Source organism: Henckelia pumila, chromosome 4 (assembly GCF_033568475.1).
Source record: "Henckelia pumila isolate YLH828 chromosome 4, ASM3356847v2, whole genome shotgun sequence".
Lineage (NCBI taxonomy): Eukaryota > Viridiplantae > Streptophyta > Magnoliopsida > Lamiales > Gesneriaceae > Henckelia > Henckelia pumila.
In genome coordinates this window covers 52,742,472-52,765,204 of record NC_133123.1, presented here as the reverse complement: position 1 = coordinate 52,765,204, position 22,733 = coordinate 52,742,472, and the positions used below count along the sequence as shown (strand labels likewise).

The window sequence follows — 22,733 nt, the reverse complement described above, 5'->3', positions numbered from 1 at the left end:
AGTCGATAAACAAAACAATTATATCTCAAGTAGTCCATGCTTTATAAATTAAATCACATAATTATGTAATTCAAATAATTCTCAAATAATAAAGCATGCTCGCATAGAATTTAAATAATCAAATAAATAACTCAATCACATGCGAGGAGCCAATACACGCGGACTCGATCTACCCAGCTCACTTCTAGTTCAACCAAGAACTTATGGCTCTGATACCACTTAATGTGAGACCTCGGTTCTAATCATCTAAACTCGGGTTAAACAATAACTAAGCATACAAGATCCAAGATTTAAAAGCAAATAAAATAATTTTTTAAAAAAGTGAACAGTGCCTCGCTCGATCGATAAAACTCAACCGATCGAGCAGGCAAGTTTCTACACTCTGTTGTTCGCCTCAAGAAGTAGCTCCGCTCGATCGGTAAAATTCCACCGATCGAGCGAGCAAAGTTTTTTCAAAACAGAAATACGGCTACAACTCCCTCGCTCGATCAGCCAAACTCTACCAATCGAGCGATGGAAGCTCTGAACAAAAATTCCAGAAATAATTTACCAAATTTAACTAAAATATCCATTCAATACATCACGATGAATATAATACATGCAACGACAACATTCAATCCATAATATTCGAATATTAGATACTACAAACATCAAAAAGTTCGAGTTCTCAACATGCTTCAAAACATAAACTAGATTGACATGCTGATTCGACTTCTAAACCGAGTCTCACTTCTATTCCTTGATCTCGAAGCTAACCAAGCCTCATGTGACTCGATCCTGCCCCATCTGTTGCCAAATACACATACAAAACAAAGCAACAGTCGGATAACTCCGGTGAGAATGATATTCCCAGTAAAAGCAACATAACATGCAATAACAGGTAATATATCAATAACATGATATAAAGACAACATATTCAAAGTTAATACAAATGAAATTCATGTCTTCAAAATCGGGATATCAACTCTGATAATCAAGGAATTGCTGCTATGATTTTGGGATCCCAGGGATGAGATCACTTAAAAACTCACCGACTCTCCCGATCTAGATGGTGCCCCGTGTCTCCATCCTCTAGACTTTGGTGCAACTTTAAGGAGTTTGCTGACACTAGGTGAACTTCTACAACCCAGGCCACTCGCAATATATCACCCAAAACTTCTAAACAAAAAGGGTCATACAGCCCGCTGAAATCAAAGATTTAGGCTCGAAATGAATGCATATATAAAGTACAAAGCATTAAACCATAAATCAATTAATAACAAGAGTTCAATCACAAAATACAAGTTCCCCATTCTAGAACAAGTATTGATGCAAGTATGTGATTTAAGGGAAACTCAAGAACCAACTGTCTTGAGTGTGCTATACCGCTAAAACGATGTCTGCTTGTACCTTTCGATTCGAATAGCTCCAACTCTAGATAAGCTACAATAAGAGGTTATATAAAAATCTATAAAACCTAAAACAACAACAAACGCTCAAGGTAAACTCTATACCGCTCTTCGTCCAACTCTTCGAAGATCGACTTTTGCTAACTCTGGGATCAACAGACTTCAAACGAATCTGTACGGAGGCAAAAGAAGATCAACAACGACAAAAAACCCAATATCTAAAAGTTAAACAATTCAAACGGTTCAAAATCCCAAAACTTAAACCGGTGGCATAACGGCTATATTCTGATCAAACCGGAAACACAGACAGTATTATAGCATCGCAAACAACTCAAACTAATGATAAAACATCAATAACAATTTAAATCCAACACATCTAAAAATCCATTTTTTTCGAATTATGCTTCCAAAAATCATAACAAATCCGAACGACGCTCTATTTCAAAACCGACTGAGAATAAACGATAAAAACTAGCTCAAGAGCATCATAACCGAAACTCATTTGATTCTAACAACATCCGTAAATTGAAGTATAACTGATCAGAGAAATACTTACGATAGAACTAAGCTCTCGCTGCCGGGATCACGCATCTGCCTTCCAAAATAAATTCTAACGGACGGATCGAGCATAAACCGAAATATGAAAAGCTTGAAGAATCTCTGGGGAGTCTTCAATGGAGGGAGGCATGATGGAGGAGGTGAAGAAGAAGTGAAGACAATTCAACATTCTAATATATTATAACAAATCTCATATTTGCATTTTAGTCCCTGAGAAATCCGAAAATTGTAAAATAGACCTTGATCAAAATCAAATCGGCTCTTGAATTCTATAATATCCGATTATCTCAAATAAATTTAATTAAGATAATTTCGGGGCGTTACAACCTAGGTCATGTGAGTAAACTCAACTCCTCTTCCTCATCGGTTTCATTGATTCCATCAGCAGCGTCGTCAACACTCAGATTTTCTTTCAAATCAACCAGCTTACTCCTAGCTCCAACTCTCTCACGTTTCAACTGCGCACAAATTCTTTTCAACATTTTAATCTCAGTCATTTTTTTATTCACAGTTTTTTCTAGTTCACAATTATCTCTCCTGCCTCCTTGTTCCTTCGTAACCGGCAGCAACAACTACATCAATAAAGAAATTAATGAAGAAATTTTTTTTTCTAAAACGTGAAATGAAGGATGCTATCGACAAAACCTGATCCAAAAACAAATATATATAATGCAAATCTCCAACATTAGAAATATTATTAGTAAAATAGAAGATACCTTGGTTGACGATATGGCATCAAAAGCCACTTCAGCTTTCACAGCATCCAACTGGATCTTTTTTTTCCGAAACAAAATAGGCGGAGGTAGATATGAACACCACGTGGTATGACTAATGACGAAACTCTCTTATAGAACCAAGCCTAAGAAGAAATTCATATAAGTAAACAAATTCAACAAATTAATAGCACAATAACTCAGCTAATTATATACTTACCATCAATCCAACCGTGCAACCATCCAAATACAGTTTACTCGCTGGATAGTCTAATTATCGGTATAAAAACCGAAACGCAGCATATCCCCAAACAAACTCAAAAAAAAGTGCTCAGTTCATCAATATAAGGAAAGATAAAATCAGGAGTAATATAATTACCAGTCGAGAATATTACATAATTAAATATGAACAAAATGAACATTCGAATAAAATCATCAATGTCAGCTTCGACAAGTGAAACAAACTTCTTTTTTATAACAATCCTTTGAGTGTTGCTTATTTTTCCTCCAAAGTGTCGAGACGGGAAGCTTGATTCAAGATTGAGATCCAAATCAACTTGTTGACCTCTCTGATGCAAACCAATAACGATGGAGAAGTCTCTTGAAGTGAAAGGAATGGATATATCACCACCAACAAGGAACGAGAATGTAGGACTATCGAATATTTTAAACAGATAGTCTACCCTGCCACTAATCACAGGTAGAATAGGCATGTCTATCCATTTACCAACTGGAGTTTCTCTTATTCTGCTCATTTGTTCATTTCTTATGACCAGCTTCAACTCCTCCATAATTTGTTTACAATACTCAGGGGAACATCGAGTAAATATAACCTTGCCACTTTTGATCGACTCAAAATCATCACATATTTTCTCTTCATCATCCATTTCTAATAATTCAAAATCATTACAAATTTTTTTCATTATAAAAATCACAAAATGGAATATTGCATGGAAAAGAACAAAAACTTCAAATTTGGGAACAATTGGGTACTTCTGTACATAAATTTGTCAATTGTCTTCAATAATATAACATTATTGAATATATATTCAATAAATAAAAAACAACATAACAATATAACATTCATTTACCAAGATATACTTCAAAAATAATTTCAAGAAAAAAATCCTAAAAATTGGGGATAAATAATTAAAACTGAGGAACTGCCAAAATTAAATACGAAAATTAGAAATAATGATGCGAATGTTTCGACAAATATATGCAAAAAAGAACGTCAACAACACATTTGAGCCACAAAACCCTAAAAATAATGGAAACACATAATTATTAAAGATTCATACAATGAGGACCCAAATTATTTCTCTAAACGAACAATTTTCTCAGTTACTCGAGACAAATCATATATAGCGACCGATTTAAAAAATTAAACACAGGTTTCACCTATTTTTTTATTTCTTCGACTTCTTCATAGTGCTCGATTTCTTTTCCTTCCTCACTCCACAATCTCCTTCAATTGACTTATCTTTTGAGTGTCTGCTTCGTCTCTTCATCGGTTCCATTTTCTGAGCTCAAAACCTTGTCGCAAAATATCACTCCTTTCCTGCGAGAAGAATTGGTTGGGTGAGAGAGGAAAACTACCGATTGTCCCTGCCTTTTCTGGTTTTTTCTTTATTTGAAAATTAAAGTGTGGGGTAGTGTTGGGTGTTTAAATCATTTTAGGGGCATTTCGGTAAATTGACCGAAATAGGGAGTTGTAACAAACAACATACTTATGTCAGAGATTTAGAACAAAGAATTCCTGAAACGGGGACTAAAGAGGAATTCATGTTTGCTAGTGGGGATTTATCACTAATTCCCCATTTATTTAAATGCTTTTAAACATTTGTCTAGTTTGTTTCAATTATTTTAATCGCTCTTTTTATTATTTAAATATTTTATTTATTTTTGTGACATCAAAATATTTAAAGTTTTAGTTTTAATTTCTAAGTTAGTGTTTAAATTCCTTCAGATGTTTATTTGTTTAAATATTAAGTTAATTACTCTTGAGATTCTTGAGTTAAGACTTCTGGCTCCGGCACACCTTGATGGTGGATTTGGCGGTAAATCCTTAAATTTTATTTCGAGAGTTAAAATTAATGGGAGTTGAGGAAAATAAACGGAAATTTTAGCTTTTAAAATTTTCGGGTGCCAAAAAGCGCTTTTAGTGCATTCTTGAGCTTATTTTTAATATTTCACAAAATTAGCCTTTTCAAACCCGGACTAGTAAAAATTCAATTCTTATATTTAAAGGTTGGGATTTTTAAACTTAGAAATCAAAATAGGTGCAAAAAACTGTAGAGTTAAAGTTGTAAAGAGGGGAGTGACAGTTTCATAAGTGTAGTAGCACTTTTAGGTACACTCTACTCACACACTGACGTATACATACATACACCTATACATACACACACATATACACCTAACACTTAAATTATAACACAAAACAAAACCCAATCTCTAACCCTAGCCCCAAACCTCATGCCTCCTTCTCCCTTCTCACTCAAATCCCGTCGGCCACCTCTCCCCTTGAAGATTTCGGATGTTGTCGATCACTCACCACCACCACGCCGTTTGGAGGTCGCTCATTAGAGGTCCTAGCAGCTGAGTCTTGGCCGTCCAGCTTTTTTATCCCCCCCCCCCCCCCCCCCCCAATTTCTTGAGAATTTCGAAAATAGGCAAGATTTTTGCTATCTTTGAACAACAAGCATAGAATATTATGTTCCTTGCCCTAACCTTATATTTATTTCGATTTTTCCATCTTAAATATGTGTAGGGATTAGTTTTTTCACAAAAATCAGTAGGTCACAGTGTGTGATTTTTGAAATTTTCATTGGGAAGTTCCTAGGATGTGTTGTGTGTTGATTTGGGATGAAAACTTGAATGATATTGCTTGCATTCCGGAACTTGAAGAAAATTTCAGCATGGTAATTGATATTTTCGAACTAATGCATGTGTGTTGGGGTGAAATTGAGTTATAAATCATGTAATATTTGTTTCTTGAAGTTATATATCCAAAAGTTACAAATTCAACTTGAAATTGTGGGCGTTTGAACTTGAATTTTGATGAAATAGATGAATGTGTTAAGGGGATGTCAATGATGGTTTAAAAGGGTGAAAATGTGGTCTTGTAAATGTATTATATGGGTGTTAAGGGCGGGATCTAAAGGATTTTTAGGCTAGGTGTTTGTTTGTAGCGTTTGAAGAAGTCGGGTGAAACTTGTTGGGTTAAATCCTTGACTTGAGCTATCACTGGGCACATGGCTAGCTCAATGGCCCTTGTTAGTCACTAAGAAGGTCCTAGATGGTGCCTTGATGGTTGGTTTGTAGGGTAATCATTGAGTAAAGGATTTTGAAGGTTTTAGATATTGAAGGGCTAGAGCATATTTTTCGTGTCTATGCGGTTCACCTTTAGGAATGGGTTCTTATCATGGAAGTTTTAAACCTGGACAGGGTATGCCCTGATTTTTATTAATTTTTATGATGTTGTGGTCGTGCCGGTTCAAATTGGGCTTAATTCGGGTAAGTTTCAGGTAGGAAAATGGTGGCTTAAGTTGAAGCATCAAGAGCAGTTTTCCGAGAAGTTTAGGGGCTGTCTAGGAACCTAAATTGAACGGAATGATCGGACATACATTAAAGTTTAAGGACTGATCCTAGGGGTGATTTAGGATGTTTATGAGGTTTCGGCTCGATCGAGAAGTCTTTTGGATAAGAATGAGCTAGTTTATGGGTCGTACGGGCCAAACGCCCGTGTCGACCCATTGTGGGGTAAGTCTAAGTGATTCTAGGAATGTCTATAAGTTTAATGGTGGCCACCTACACGTCATTCATCAATTAATTCAAAGTTTATATTATCATTATGGATCGTGTCTTTATACTCAAAGCCCTTATCCTTCACGTTAGTTAACTTCAAAATTATTCATGTTTTAGTCATGAAGTATAAATGATGAAAAGGTGAAAAAATGAAAAGTTAAATGTGAAAAGGTTAAATTAAATGTAAAGTAAATGAATGAGGTGAGTTAGTTATGACTTAGATGTGCAATGTCGGTCGGGGGATGCCCTGGCTCACTTGCTAAAATTAGAGTGTAGTGTGCGGCTGGGAGACATCTCAGCTTCCCTACCAAATCGGACGTGTAGTGCGCGGTCGAGGAACATCTCGGCTCCCCTACCAACCAGACGTGTAGTACGGTCTCGGGAGAAATCTCGGCATCCCTACCAATTCAGAGGGGCAATGTGGTTTCAGGAGAGACCTCGATATCCTTGCCGGCATAGTACTGTAGCCATTTATCGATCAAAGTCATAGTCACAATCGATGATCTAAATTCACAAGATAATTAAAAAGGAAATGTTCATGAATTCCATGTGTTCATTGCATATTGTAAAGGTTCTACTTCAGGCATGAGTCATTTTTCATTTGGGTGAGTTCATCGTATAATTATTATTTTTAGTACGATGCATGTATTTTGAACCATCGTTATTCATAGTACAATCTTGTTGAGTCTTTAGGCTAAATACTATGCTTGGTGCAGGTTAGACTTTGTTGAGATTGATAAGTGTGTTTTATGCACTTAATATATTTATGATTTTGATATAGTTTTGTTGTGTTTCGAGCGGAATTATGTGGTTGTGTTTTTGTTTCTGTGTATGTAGGAATTATTGAGGAATTAAAGAAAAATCCTCAGAAAAAGAAGAAAATGCAGATTTTTAAGAACTGGAACATGCGCTTCTGCGGAGTTCAGATGCGCCTCTGCGGAAGAATTCCAGAAACTTGGTAAAAAATTGACAAATCTTCTGCATACACTTTGCACGTCTGCGGGAATAAAGACTAAGAAGGTGCGCAATTGCGGATGATATGCGCCTCTGCGCAATATGGACAAAAACTAGCTAAGTTTTGGAAAATATCTGCGCATGATTCACTCTTCTGCGTGAGATGTGTGTTGTTGCGTGAAATAGGCATTGTTGCATGAGAATTGTGCTTCTGCATGAGATTGGAGCATCTGCGCCATGTTGGGAAATTGAAGAACAAGCTTCTGCGGGAAATGAGAGCTTCTGTGTAATCTGATATATACATGGAAACATTACAGACTTTGGAAATTTTTCGAGACGTGAATTTGGGGTTTATTGTGGGCTTCTTAAGCAACATATAAAAGGGTGGAAAATCACAAGGCGTAAGATCAGCAGCTGCACTATACAAGATATCATAAGGAATCGAGAGTTGGAAGGTATTTTGGAGGAGAAGAGCGTGAAGAACAAAGACGGACGTCGATCGACTGGACACAGAAGACTAACTACGGATTTGTTATCTGTATTTAAACTTTTTATTTATTGAATTGATGTTTGGATATATAAACTTGTCTTGTGTTTATTCAAATTCGATTATGAACTATGTTCTTTAGTCTAGGGGTTGGATGTAACCTGGTGAAGACACAGTTATAATTTCTTAATTTTATTGAATTGAATTCCCCTAGATTAATTGTGTTTTTAGTTTAAATTATCTTTTCAATTTACTGTCCATAAATTGATCTGTTAAATTTATTTGGAATACGGCACTCGGGAGAGGGGATTTTGAATAGGACCCATAGAAACAACACTGTTAATTGTTTATATAGCTCTGGAGAGTATATAACTTTAATAGAGCCTTAAAAGAACATTTTTTACACATATCACTACAATTAGATTATTAATATGGATATTGAAATTGAACTTTAGTTGATACAATCTATTTGTTGCTCGGGAAAGGGAAATGGAATAACCTAAGTGTTCTTGGCTATTAATTGAAAGGAATTCATGAAAATAAATTAATTAGAAGTGATTGTTGTTGAAACCAGATGAAATCTAAACTTCTAGACCATTCTTCTCATTGATATAATCTCTGAATTTGTGCGCGTGTTTGACTAAATTTTCAACTGTAAATTTATTTATTTAAATCTGAAAAACAAAAATTCTTACTTAACTTATCTAAATAAAATTTATAGTATTCTAATTACAAGTACTTAATAATTATCAATTTTACTCCTCGTGGGAACGATACTTTACGCACTATATATATTAAAACTTGACAATCGTGCGCTTGAGAGCGTAAATTTCGCAACAAGTTTTTGGCGCTGTTGCCGGGGAGTATTTTGTTGATTTTATTTTAGTCTTGTTACCAATTCGTTTAGATTTTAATTTAGAGCTTTTCTTTATTTTATTATTAGTTACTAATTGATTTTAATTCTTCTTACTTGCAGTTCATGCGACGATCTGAAAGCGCTAATTCTCTACTCTTTGATCCGGAGATCGAACGTACTGCAAGAGAACTGAGATGAATTAGAAGAGAAGAAGAATTAAAAAGAATGGCTGAAGAGAACGTACAACAACCTCCCTTGATGCCTATCAGAGAACACTTTCGGCCGATGATCCAGGCTCACTATTCTAGAATCGCTCGAGGAACTATAAATGCCAACAACTTCAAATTGATGTCAGCTTTGATCAACATGTTCAGCAGAACCAATTCAATTGGAGCGCCACAGCTGATCCTCATCTGCACCTGCGGACTTTCTTGGAAATCACCGATACGGTAAAGATGAACGGTGTTTCAGAGGATATTATACTCTTACGTCTTTTTCCATTTTCTCTCAGGGATCAAGCGCGAAGTTGGTTACAATCACTACCGTTGGGTAACATAACTACATGGGAGGAAATGGCAGTCAAATTTCTTGAAAAGTACTTTCCACCTGCCAAATCCACCCAGGTGAAGATCGAGATCAGTACCTTCCAGCATATGGAATCTAAACAACTATATGAAGCTTGAGAAAGGTACAAAGATTTTTAAGATGTCCTAACCATAATTTTGCAGATTGGGAAGAAATCGAGCTTTTCTACAATGGTTTGAACACTCCTACAAGGATGTCAGTGGATTCTGCAGCTGGAGGAACAATCTTATCAGGGATCGAGGGTCATGACTCTCGAGTGGACTGCGATGCGAGTATGGCACATCCCTCCGACCTATGCTAGTCTTCCGCATAGTTTATTCAAACTTAAATGTTTAGAAGTAGTTATTTTGTTTGTTGAACTAAATGTAAATGTAATAATATTTAGATTTGTTGCTGGCATGAAAATATTAAATTGTTATATCTTTAGGTGTTTGAAATGTCGTATCCCTTTTTTTTAGATTCTCGTTCAATTTTTCTCTGTCTTGTTTATCTTTGTTGTTGTTTGTATTTTTAGGTTGCTGTCTGTGAAAGGTGGGTTTTAATATAAAAAGATAGGTCATGCCGAAAAAATTTGAAAAAAAAATCTGTATCTTATTTAATTATTAATTAAAGTAGAGTTAGTGGTCGTTTTAGTTGGTATCAGAGCATGGTTCTGATTGGGTTGTGCCTACTGCCGGTTGCAAGAAACTCGAGAAGTCTCGCCTCAAAGTCTGTAAGTTTTAATGAATCTTATATGCTAGGCAAATTAGAGTCACTACTTTAAATGTTTTGATGTCATCCTTCTAAAATTATTTTCAAAATTAGATGTTTAATTTATTTAAGTGCGTAGTCCAATGTTTATTCTGTTTAAAATTTTATTTAGTAGTTTAAAGTGTACCATTCAAATGTTTATTTCAACTTCAAGTTAAACGAAGTTGGTGTACTAATATTCCTTCCAGTTTTAGATAGTACGTGGAAGTTGTTTGAGTTATTAGGAAGTGTTAATAATTTTTATGGTATTGTAGGAGTTGTCGAAAAATATTAAACTTGCGCAATAGAAAATATTAATTGTTTTGTCTTTGTTGTAATTTATTCTATTATGAATGGATTTTAATCGGATCCAACTAAGTGAATAGTTTATTTAAAAATTTATAGGCGTGTGTTTTGTCTGTTAAGTTTATGAATCGAAACTCGTTCGAAGACTTGGGATACATACTTTGTATTATATTATAGATAGTTTGAGTCTTACTCTTGTTTCAGGGACAAATGTGATTTTGTACAATAGTGAATCGGTTACAAATGAGCTTTCCGATTATATGAACTATTATTCCGATCATTATTTTCTTTTTCTTCTTTGTGCTCGTATCCATTGCAACATATACTTTCGATTATCTGAAATCTCTTTGCACTTCCTTTGTGCATTTATGGAATCGTATGACATCAATCAACGTTGTATTATACTACTTTGACATTGGTTGAACTTTTTAATAAAACCTTGTTTGTATTTCACACTTCTTGAAATTTTTCTCCGATTCTAGAGCCGCATGTTGATGTGAGTGAGATTCACTTTGTCTTTCTTTTTAGTGATCGACTTATGTTGTGTGGTTGGAATCTGAATATGTCTTAGGACCATTGTTTTCCCTGATTATTGACTTGTGTGGACTGCTCTTGACCGAAGTCACACTGATTGCCCTTGATTGTGCTTTGATTGTTCGGGAATGATATCCCTACCCATGGATGAGTGATCACGAGATTTATTGTCTTGTTGACTCGCATATGTTGTTCTTGGAGCCTCCATTATTATTCACTCATCCCTAGAATTTTATTTACGAGTGAGTTGTATTCACTTATCTAGATTTCTATCTTCAACTCGCCTGTTTGCAATGCTTGCATTATTTTGTATTAAGCATCATCACTTGTATGTTTGTTTTCTTTTATGATCCATCACGGTGAAGACTTGGGTGGATTATAGTTTCAATTACCATTTCAAATTTTGTGTAGAGAATTGGCTCGTAACCACATAGAATGTTTTTTGACCGTTGGGATTTAGTATTAATACTAGATAACTCTTAAGTTATTGTTGTGATTCGAGGAATGACAACTACTAATTTTATCTAGTTCTAGCAAGAAGACGGCTAGTTAGTGAATTAATTGAATGAGTTGTTATAACTTTAAACATGATCGTTAAGAGTAAAAACCGACGACTTTGGTAAGCTGAATGGGTGTGTTAATAATCTGATTAGGATTTGGAGAATATTCGGGTAGGAAATTGTGAGGCCTCGGTTTGCTATCTTCGGGCAATTAATCACTAAACATAATTAACTAACAAAGGATCAAAGATAAATTAAACAACAAATTTTTATAAATATTTTTTTAAAGTGGGTTGCGCTCGGTCGGTTAAAAACTACCGACCGAGCGCCCTCCCTAACCCGACTCTTGGGTTGGGGAGTTTTGGGTTGCGCCCGGTCTTGCAGATCGGGCGCTGATCTGGGCAGCAATCTACTCTGTTTTCCAACAACACTTTTTGATCCTATAAGCTCAATTCAATCCATGCTTAACAAGTCTAGAACATGTATAAGTACAAATAACAAGATCTAATCATGTCTACAAGCCATAGATACATCAACTAAGTATTTTGAGTGACATAAAAAAACTAGTTATAACAAAACTCAACTAGTGTTCTTCAAACTACTACAAGCATAATCTTCTAGCATGCTTGATAAGATCTCAAATACTTCAATTCAGCTACAAACCGAGTTCCCACATCTACAACTCTCTCATGAGCTACCCATATCAACTCTGGCCAGCTTCTGCCCCACCTGTTGCTATGCACACATACAAAACAAGACAACAGCCGAAAACGTCCGGTGAGAATATAATTCCCAGTATAAAAGACATATACATATAGAATTCATATCAATTCAATTCGAAATACTTCAAATTAAAGCTTCAAATCAATACATCAAATTATACTTCAAATCAATAGATTTATATAGCGCGCTAACAAATTGATTCATAAGAAATCATTGCCATCAAGATTCGTATATGATCTTGACATGGATATCCATCTATCGTCGTCTCATCAGACTCGAAAATAAGGTCCATCTGACCTTGGCAAAAGAATCAATTCAGTTTTCTTCATATCATATATAACTCAATAAAGATCCACTACCTAAGATGGATCGACAACATCAAAATCCAAATCAAGAATAAAGAGCAACAAGTATGTGGTTTATCGGGACAACTCAAGAAGCTTCATCCTTGAGTTTCAAACTTCTGACTCTTGATGTCGTCTTATACCTTTCAATCGTTCAGTCCTGGTTGAGATGCTCCAAATCTGGACAATCAACACCACAAACTCATATCAAACTTCTATTCAAAACTTCAACTCAATCTTCAAGGCTAACAAGTCACAACCCTTGTTCTTTTATCAACCGGTTTCGAAGTTGTCTTCTTAACTTGAAGCCCCCTGTTTTCAATTTGAAAACATAGCATATATATCCAAGAATATCAGAAAGAACTCAAACAATATCCAGCTCAATCAATCTAAGCTCAACACTTGCCAATTCTTGACTCTACGGCATAATGGTTAAAATTCGGCAATAGTAACTCATTTCTACCAACTATATCATTCAAATAAACTTCAAGTACAATTCATACCAGCTATATATCATCAAAAATCAGCAAAATGAGAAGCATAGGATCGAATATAACTTCTAAAAAATCATAGCAATTGCAACCGACGCTTGTTCTTCGATCCAACTTCGATATCGTAATATATATCAAGTCTAACAATCATATTAGCTTCAAATACACCTCCTAAAACAATATATCAGCATTAACCAGCAACATCAAAGGTGTAATAATTCGAATATAAGGTGGAAGTTCATATCAAAGTTCAACAACATCAGTTCTTCGATTCGGTAACACATTAAAACTCAAGAAAAATAATTCATGCTTCAATTCTGATTTACCAACATTATAATTTCGAAATATTCTGTAAACATCATAATACTTACACCAATTCGTATCCCTCGTCGCAAGGATTCCGGAACTATCTTCAGAATTAAAATCGGACAGTCGGATCTTGAGTTATCAATTTTTGAAGATCAATTCTAAAGAAGAGGATGAAGTCTCTCGATCTCTTGGTCTGAGTATCTGATGTGAATATATGTAATACACGTTCATATACCTCCAAGTGCCATGTGTCAAAGTCAAATTTCAAGTATTTTCACTTTGGCCCCTCAACTCTTCATTAATTGCGATTTAGTCCTCGGCCAATCATTTAATTCAATTTCAATCCTAAATAATTTAAGAATATTAGAATTTAATTCTAAACTCAAAAAATTCTCAAATTAGATATTCTTGGATTAAAATTAAAAAATTGCATTTTAACCCTCGAAACTCTGATATTTACAAAACAGTCCCTGCTCGAGTTTCACCTTCGAATTAAATCCACTTCAATTCCTGGAACATGGAATTTCCATCTTAAATTCCAAAATATTCAATTCAAATATTTTATTCTTTTAATTTAAGAATCCCAGAATTTAAATCTCATAATCCGTAAATTCACAAATTAAATATTTTCGACTCGAAAATTATATCTCTAGTTTCCATAAATAATCCAATTGAATATTTTTTAATATTCGGAAGTTAAATCTCTAATTCCATAATTAATAACTTAATATTTTTGGACCTTACAATTCCTCCCCGCTAAGGAATGATTTCGTCCTCGAAATCACAATCCAATCTTACTACGGAATCTCGTCAGTGTAAAGTTAACTCAAATACTAGTAGAAAAATGGGCTTTTACTTCGTCAGTTTTTACTTCGTCAATTAGTAAATACGAAGTAAAAGGTAACAATATACTTCGGTACTAACCAGGATGAAGTAAAAACACACCTTTTACTTCGGTAATTGAAAAACGCGGGCTTCACTAATTATTTTGGACAGTATTTTACTTCGGCACACTATAATTGCTGAAGTAATAAGTAAAAAAATTAATATTTTTATTATAATTGATGAAGTAAAAAATAAACGGATATTTTTACTCAACACTTGTGAAAATTAAACAACACACGATCCGATCCCCTTTCTTCTTCGTTGTGGGAAAGAAAACCTAGCTAGCTAGCTGCTCGATCCCTTTCTTCTTCAGCCGCCCCCCATCAACCACTGCCGGGAACCGACGCCAACACCCTATTTCGAAAGAAAAAGGTCTTAATCTCTCTATTTTTTTTTTCAATTTATGTTTTACATGTTTTGGAAGATTTCAGTGCAGAAAGTATGTTTCCTTTTCTATCTCTGAACCTTTTTTGCCGAACAAAATCCTTCTCTATTGATTCATTCAACTTAAATATTAGCCATCATTAATTTCGTTTTGATTAAAATCTTTCTCACGGCCCAACTTCTTTTCCACCGTATGAGAAACGACCATTTAGTTAAATCTTTGAAGTGCAAGGTTAATCATCATACATATTTATTTTTTCTTGTCAAAGGACGAACCCTATATATCTCTGTGTTTAGGCCCGCGAGCAAATGTGTTCTTTAAGCTTTGTTCCCGTTAAAAAAAATTCTTTAGTAATTCAGGTTTTGATTTGATTCATCGTCTCTCTGTTCCATTTGTGTTAGCTGTGTTATTGTGATACTCTATCTATATAGTTATGCTTGCGCATATAGAGGAGTGTTGTATGTGTGGTGTGTGTGTGTGTGTGTGTGTAAATATAGTTTATCTGTGGAGGAATTTGGTTTTTTAAACATTCTGTAGGCTAGATTTTGTTTTGGTTTGGGTTTTACTTTAAAATGCAGGTATTTTTTTTCTTGAGTGGTTTCCACAAATATGTACCTTGAACATTGAAAATTATAAAGCATATTGTGGTACTAGAGCTGCTTTAGGTGTTTTGAAAATAGAGAAATGTCAAATGTTAGCCTTTTTTCTTAAAGGAAATGACTTTGAGTTAGTCGCCACATCATAGTTTTCATAATTCTGCTATTTCTTAAAGGGCTTAGCTTCAGTTGTTCATAATGCATGAGTTGTTGTGTCACACAGTAGCTTGGGAATGATGTCAAATAATTTGTGCGAGTTGCTATTTCAAGTAACAACATTTTTTACGTGAGTATATTCTATGCCATTGTGGTTAGAAGCAGCTTTGGTCTTTGGTTAGAGAGTTTTTCATGTAGGGGCTTGGGGACAAGTTAAGCAACATGTAAGGGTTTGATGCAAAATATAATGGGAAATTGATACTGAGTAGATGACAGTTTGAATGGAGGAAACACTGAAAAAAAGTTACCTATCAATTCGTTTGGTCTTTGGAGTGTTGGATCCAACACTGGACATGCCTGAATCATTCGACAATATAATGCTAGTAATTTATTTTATGTTGCTTTCTTTGCTAAACAATCTACTATTCTGTTAGTTACCACTCCATCTGGTGTATTTTTTTTTTGTTTTCCTGCACTATAGCTTCTGTTGCTTCAGCAACAATTTGACAAGTATTTATTATTTCCCCTCGCGTAAACATACAAACAGTACTTATTATATTTTGTTGATTCAAATTGTGTCGTACATTATTTAATTTCCTCCTATTAACTTACTTGATTTAAAAAAGATGCAATTTTCCCTTGTGAAACGTAGGTTTACTCAATATGGCATGTTATTCCTTTCAACATGTATCAATTTCAAAGAGGATTCGAGATGCACAAAGAAAATAATTGTGATATTGTGTTGGTTTATACTCTATACACCAGTAGGGCAATGATAAAGCATTTGGTAGTTTTCTTTCACTCACAATGAGCTAAAAACTATAGCATGTGTTATTGATTTTGCTGCAGCTACTTTTCAGACACAAGCTGAACTTGAAAGTAGCATCCTAGCTCTAGCCGCAACAAAAGCAGGTATTTTTTGAACTTTTTCTGCTTCAGTGGACGTTTAATGTGCTTTGAAATTAAACCTGGTCGCATATTTTCTCCATGTGCTTACAATATTTTGATTATATGATGATTCATTGTTCGCATTGGGAATTTCGTTTCTTATGCTTGTAATTGTGCTCGATAAGACTGCTAAATTAATTTCCTAGCCTTTGTGCTTGAAAAATTAAGTTATTTGTCATTTTTTGTTTAAATAAATTAATATTTTGCATATTATATTTTTTATTTCTGTTCACTAGTAAAATTAATTTCCCGTTTTTACTTTGAAACCAAAAGTATTCATTCTTGATTTTGAAAATAGTTTACTGTATTAGAGCTTGGCTCGGTCATATTTGAATTTAAAATTTTTTTCTGGAACTATTCCTAAAATTAGCATTGATTTTTGAGTCACAATGATTTTTTAAAAAATCCCTTTGGTTTTTAAAAACCAAGTAACTAGTGCTTGAAGTGGAAATCATTCATGATTCTTGTATATTAATCTTTTAGTATTTGTTATTATATATAAATTTCATAAATTTAATTGTTTGTTGAAGATAAGTTGTGAATTATGGATAAATCTTGGATTCGCTCGGATAGAAGATCCAAACAGTATCAGGAGGGTGTTGAACAGTTCATCAACAGTTGTTTGCAAAATCTCCACGTTGACCCCAATTTCATTCATTGTCCTTGTTGCAAATGTATAAATCTGAAAAAAGGACCGGTTACATCGATTCGAGAGCATCTTTTTTTTCATGGTTTTAGTCAAAATTATGTTAATTGGATTTGGCATGGCGAGTCTGCCGAAAATGATAGAGTAAATTGGAGTACCAACCAGGATCCAACTGATGATTATCACAAAGACTTTGAAACAACTAATATGTGTGAGGCAGCATACGAGAACTACACAGAAAATCCAGAAGAATTTGTGAAGTTTTTGGAGGACGCAGAGAAACCATTGTACAATGGATGTAAGCGTTACACAAAGTTGAGTGCACTAGTGAAACTATACAATACCAAAGCCAGGCATGAGATGAGTGATGCTCTATTTTCAGATCTATTAACAGATTTTGGGGATATGCTACCAGATAATCACAATCTGCCATCTTCAACGTATGATGCAAAAAAGACATTGAGTTGTTTGTCGTTGAGCCATGAAAAGATCCATGCTTGTTCCAATGATTGCATCCTTTATAGAAAACAATATAAAGACTGTGTAAGTTGCCCTAAATGTGGCTTGTCGCGTTGGAAGCTAAACAAGAAGAACATTGAGAAGAAAGGTGTTCCTGCCAAGGTGATGTGGTATTTTCCCCCCATACCAAGATTCAAACGTATGTATAAATCTTTAGAGACCTCAAAAAATTTAACTTGGCATAAAGAAACCACAAGAGTTGCTGGTCAGTTACGTCATCCGTCTGATTCACCATGTTGGAGGTTGGTTGATCATATGTGGCCCGACTTTGAAAGTGAGCCAAGAAATCTTCGCTTAGCACTTGCAGCTGATGGCATTAATCCCCATAGCAACCTTAGTAGTTGGTACAGCTGCTGGCCAGTCATGTTGGCCACATATAATCTGCCTCCAAACATGTGCATGAAGAGGAAATTCATAATGTTAGCTATGCTCATTTCTGGGCCTAAACAGCCAGGTAACGATATAGATGTCTACCTTGATGTGCTAGTTGAAGATTTGCAACGATTGTGGGAAGGAGTTGATGGTGTCTATGATGCTTATCGAAAACAGTTTTTCACTCTTAAAGCAGTTTTATTATGGACCATCAATGACTTTCCAGCCTATGGTAACCTTAGTGGATGTACTACACATGGTTATTTTGCATGTCCAGTATGCGGAGAAAATACTTATGCAAAGCATTTGGAAAATGGGAGGAAAATGTCATTTTTTGGTCATAGAAGATTCTTACCAAGGTTTCATCCCTATCGGAGGCAGACTAAGGAGTTCAATGGCGTAGAAGAAGATGGAGATACACCTACACCATTATCTGGGGTTACCTTATATGACAAGCTTTCGAACATAAAGTGTGAGTTTGGAAAGAAGATCGGTGTGAAAGGTAAAAAGAGAAAGAAGGAGAAGGAGAATAATGTGGAAGGCAGTACAGATGAAAAGGATTTAGGAGCAACAGATTTCAGAAAATGTTGGAAGAAAAAGTCAATTTTTTTCAATCTTCCTTATTGGTAACACCTGCATGTTAGACATTGTCTCGATGTGATGCATATCGAGAAGAATGTTTTTGAGTCCCTCATTAATACTTTGATGAATGTTAAAGGAAAAACTAAGGACAATGTGGCAGCTAGGTTGGACATGCTTCAAATGGGAGTTAGGCCTGAATTGAGACCTGAATTTGGAGAGAAAAAAACATATCTTCCTCCTAGTGCATGCTCATTCACAAAAAAAGAGAAGTTACAAGTGTGCCAGTCGTTAATGGATATAAAAGTTCCAGAAGGTTACTCATCGAACATGAAGAATCTTGTGTCCATGTCTGAGCTGAAGTTGTCTGGTTTGAAATCTCATGATTGTCATGTTCTAATGCAGCATTTCCTGCCAATACTCATACGTGATGCGCTGCCAAAACATGTTAGATACGCCATCATAAGATTTTGCTTCTTCTTCAAAGATATTTGTAGTAAGGTTATAGATGTAGCCAAGTTAGATAAGCTGCAATCTGACTTGGTTGTTACGCTGTGCTTATTGGAGCAGTATTTTCCCCCTTCTTTCTTTGATGTTATGGTGCACTTAACAGTCCATCTTGTTCGAGAAGTCCGATTATGTGGACCTGTTTGCTTCCGGAGGATGTATCCATTCGAAAGATGCATGAAAGTGTTTAAGAGTTATGTTGTCAGTCGAAAACATCCTGAAGGTTGCATTGTTCAGAGATATTCAGCAGAAGAAGCAATTGAGTTTTGTTCTGAATACCTCAATGAAGTTGATCCTGTTGGGATCCCTCAATCAATCCGAGACCCCAATTCAAACGTTCCTGGCTTCTTAGCATGTAACACACCAATGACAGTGCGACAAAGTGATATGCTACAAGCACATTGACAGTGCTGGAAAATACTGGAGAAGTATTTCCCTACATAATGTAAGTTATGGCATTAATACTTAGTTCTGCACTTCTTTGATCTGTCAATATCTGCTGTCTTTTAAAAATTAATGGAAAAATATTTCCACAGTGAACACAAGACCTTTCTGAAATCGATATTTCCGAAAAAAAAGAAAGATGAAAGATGGATACAAGATGCCCACAATAAGAGGTTCATTGACTGGTTTCGTGCAAAGGTTGGGTGGATGAATAAATATTTTTTGAAGCATTTTGCGGTAATTTGCATCTACTATTTTAATCACTCTTTCAAATTAAATAAATTACAGGTGGCTGCTGAAATAGACAGCCGCAATGGTGGAATGACATCGACATTGACATGGTTGGCTCATGGACCACGCTCCCAAGTCATCAAGTATAGTAGTTATGTGGTAAATAACAATTTATACCAGACAAAGGCGCGAGATGATGAGAGAGTTTGCCAAAACAGTGGGGTTTCTCTAGTTGCAAACACCATGCTTGTTAGTAGTGCCAAAGATAAAAATCCTTTGATGGCCGATGTGTCTTTCTATGGTGTGATTGAAGAAATATGGGAGTTGGACTATCATCAATTTCAAGTTCCACTTTTCAAGTGCGCTTGGGTTGCAAATGACAAAGGAGTAATAAACAACGACGAATGTGGCTTTACCTTGGTCAATTTGAACAAAAGAGGGCACAAGAATGATGAATTTGTCCTTGCAAGTCAAGTCAATCAAGTTTTTTATATTGATGACCCAGCAAGAAAAGGATGGTCTATTGTGCTCCCAGTGCCAAATAGGTGTTACGAGGGGGAGGATGATTGTTCGACTAATATTCCCGAGACCCAACCAATTGACAATGTTGTTACTCATGAGATTCCTGTTCATGGAAGATACTTTGGAACAGAACATGAGGGTGTCTGGGAATCGAACAGAAAAAAATGATGTTTTGCACTTTTATATCATTTTTTGTTATGTATGAGTGAAGACACTCTTTGTACTTCTAAAATATATGTTATGAACTTTTATTAGTTTTATTATTGTTATTATTTATTTTGTTGTTATGAACTATCTTGTCCCTTCCTTACGTTTATGTATATGTTATTATGTTTTTGTTATTATTTATCATGCTTATTTTTATATTTATGTTATCATTATATGTTAATAGTGGTTTGAATATTCTTATGCAGTGGACAGCACATATAATGAGTAAGAGAAGGCAGAAAAATAAAAATGCAGTTGAGGAGATGCATGGATTAAGTGTTGGTAAGACTAGTGAAGATGCAGAGCCACATGCACTTACTCATGGAGAAGAACATGTAGATGTGCAAAAGAACAAGCGAGGTCGTACGATAATGGCTAAGCAAACTGCAGCTGCAAGATGGGGAAAAAAAGCAAAGATTGACTATGATGACTTGGGGCGGCCAACATACAACTCAAATGGGAGGGCACTTCAATCATACATTGGCTCCATTGCTAGATCAATGGTGCCAATCAATATAAAATCGTGGCCTGATGTTCCAGAAAACATAAAACAGAAGGTTTGGGAAGAGATATCGGTAAGTTTATCTTCCAAACATAATAAATATGAACATTAATTGGTTCAATGTTGTATTACTCTCTACATTGACAGCTTTTTTGTCTATACACAGAAATTTTCTTTATGGGATTGAATCCATTCGATTCAATAATTCAACTAACATATTCTGGTTTCAGAATGTCTTTGAAGTAGCGCCACAAAGCCAGCCAGCTGTGATGAGTTCAGCAGCTCAAAAATGGAGAGATTTCAAAAACAAATTGACTAGTCGATATGTCTGGCCCAACAGAAATAATCCAGAAACGTTGATTTCTCCACCAAGTCAATATCAGCTACCAGTAGCAGATTGGAAGGCTTTTGTGGATGCACGACTAGATCCATCGTGGGAGGTATTTTAAGTTTTTCCAAGTATATTTTAACAAATACTAATTTCCGTACTTAACTGAATTAAATTCTGATATAGATTACTCATGAAAAGCAAAAGGAACGGACCAAGCATTGTAAATATCACCATAGACTGTCTCGAAAAGGTTACATTGGATTGGAGGCTGAGCTGGTAAGCTTTTGATCATTCGTTTAACAATTTTTTCGTGTATAATACACTGTCTTCTTTTGTTGAATTCACGTACTTGTAAGATTCTAAATTTTTGAATTGCAGAAGGAGAAAAATATAATTGCCAGAGATGAAGAAGTTGACAGATCAATTCTTTGGCGCAAAGCTCGTGAGGACAAAGCTGGAAAAATTATAAACACAGAAACATCAGAAATCGCTGCAAAAATTGTAAATTTTTAATTTTATCGATTTCCATAATGCCTTCATATATATATATATATATTTCTTGGATTAATTTGTTATGCTTATAAATGTAGGATGACTTGTTGGAAAAGAAGGAGAGTGGAGAGTTCAAAGTTTCTGGAATGAATGATGTCCTAACCATTGCATTAGGCAGCCAGGAACATTATGGGAGGGTTCGAGGTGTCGGCGGATTTGTAACACATCAAGTTTTCTTCAAAACTCCTAGAAAGAAAAGGGAATCAGTCCCTACAACTACGATGGAAATCTCCCAAAAACAGTTGGAAGAGACTAAACTTTTGAAGGAGGAGTTGGAGAAACTGAAGGCACAACTTGCTGCTGTTATGCCAATCATGACCGATCGAGCTTCTGAGATGGTAGCATCAAACAAGTCATCTGAAATTCAGGGCCCAAATGCATCCAAAAATCTGACCCCAAAGCTTTCTGATGATTTTGAAGGTTTTTATGAATGCGGCCCTCCAGACATGAAGGTTATTTATTACTCTAAGGCCTGCATAGCCAGCCTGTTTTATTTCCCTTGGCTAAAATAATTGAAGTCAGTTTTTATAATAAGTGCATGCCATATATATCACTATATAAGGCCTGCATAGCCAGCCTGCATCATCCCTAACTCCCTCAACCATAATCTGCAAGTTGGCCATGGCTTACTTGGTAGCTGTTAGTGCAGTACCTGATTAATCAGTCGACCACTTGGTTGGCCAAAACCGTGGGTGTACCAAGTTTTTCGGTTATTGAATTATATATGTATATATGATAATTTATTGTTCTTGAAGGGGAAAAAATGCCACCTTGTCTTTATTTAATGAAATATAAGTCTGAAGCATTTGAAAAGTTCAAAGAATTCAAGGCTGAAGTAGAAAACAAGCTAGGTAAAAGTATTAAAGCACTTCGATCGGATCGAGGTGGAAAATACTTGAGTACGGAGTTTTTGGACTATCTGAAAGAGAATGAGATTCTCTCTCAGTGGACTCCTCCTATGACACCACAGCTGAATGGTGTATCGGAGCATCATAATCGAACTTTGTTGGACATGGTTCGATCCATGATGAGCTTCACTAAGCTTCCACCTTCGTTTTGGGGCTACG

The 22,733-nt window shown here is 35.4% G+C and overlaps 1 protein-coding gene across 1 annotated transcript; it reads left to right on the top strand.

Moving 5' to 3' along the window:
• The first annotated feature begins 16,798 nt into the window (after positions 1 to 16,798).
• On the top strand, positions 16,799 to 18,421 carry LOC140861010 (uncharacterized). The gene has a single exon (XM_073264009.1). It carries the CDS (start codon positions 16,799 to 16,801, stop codon positions 18,419 to 18,421), a length of 1,623 nt encoding a protein of 540 aa, XP_073120110.1.
• The last annotated feature ends 4,312 nt before the right edge of the window (positions 18,422 to 22,733 follow it).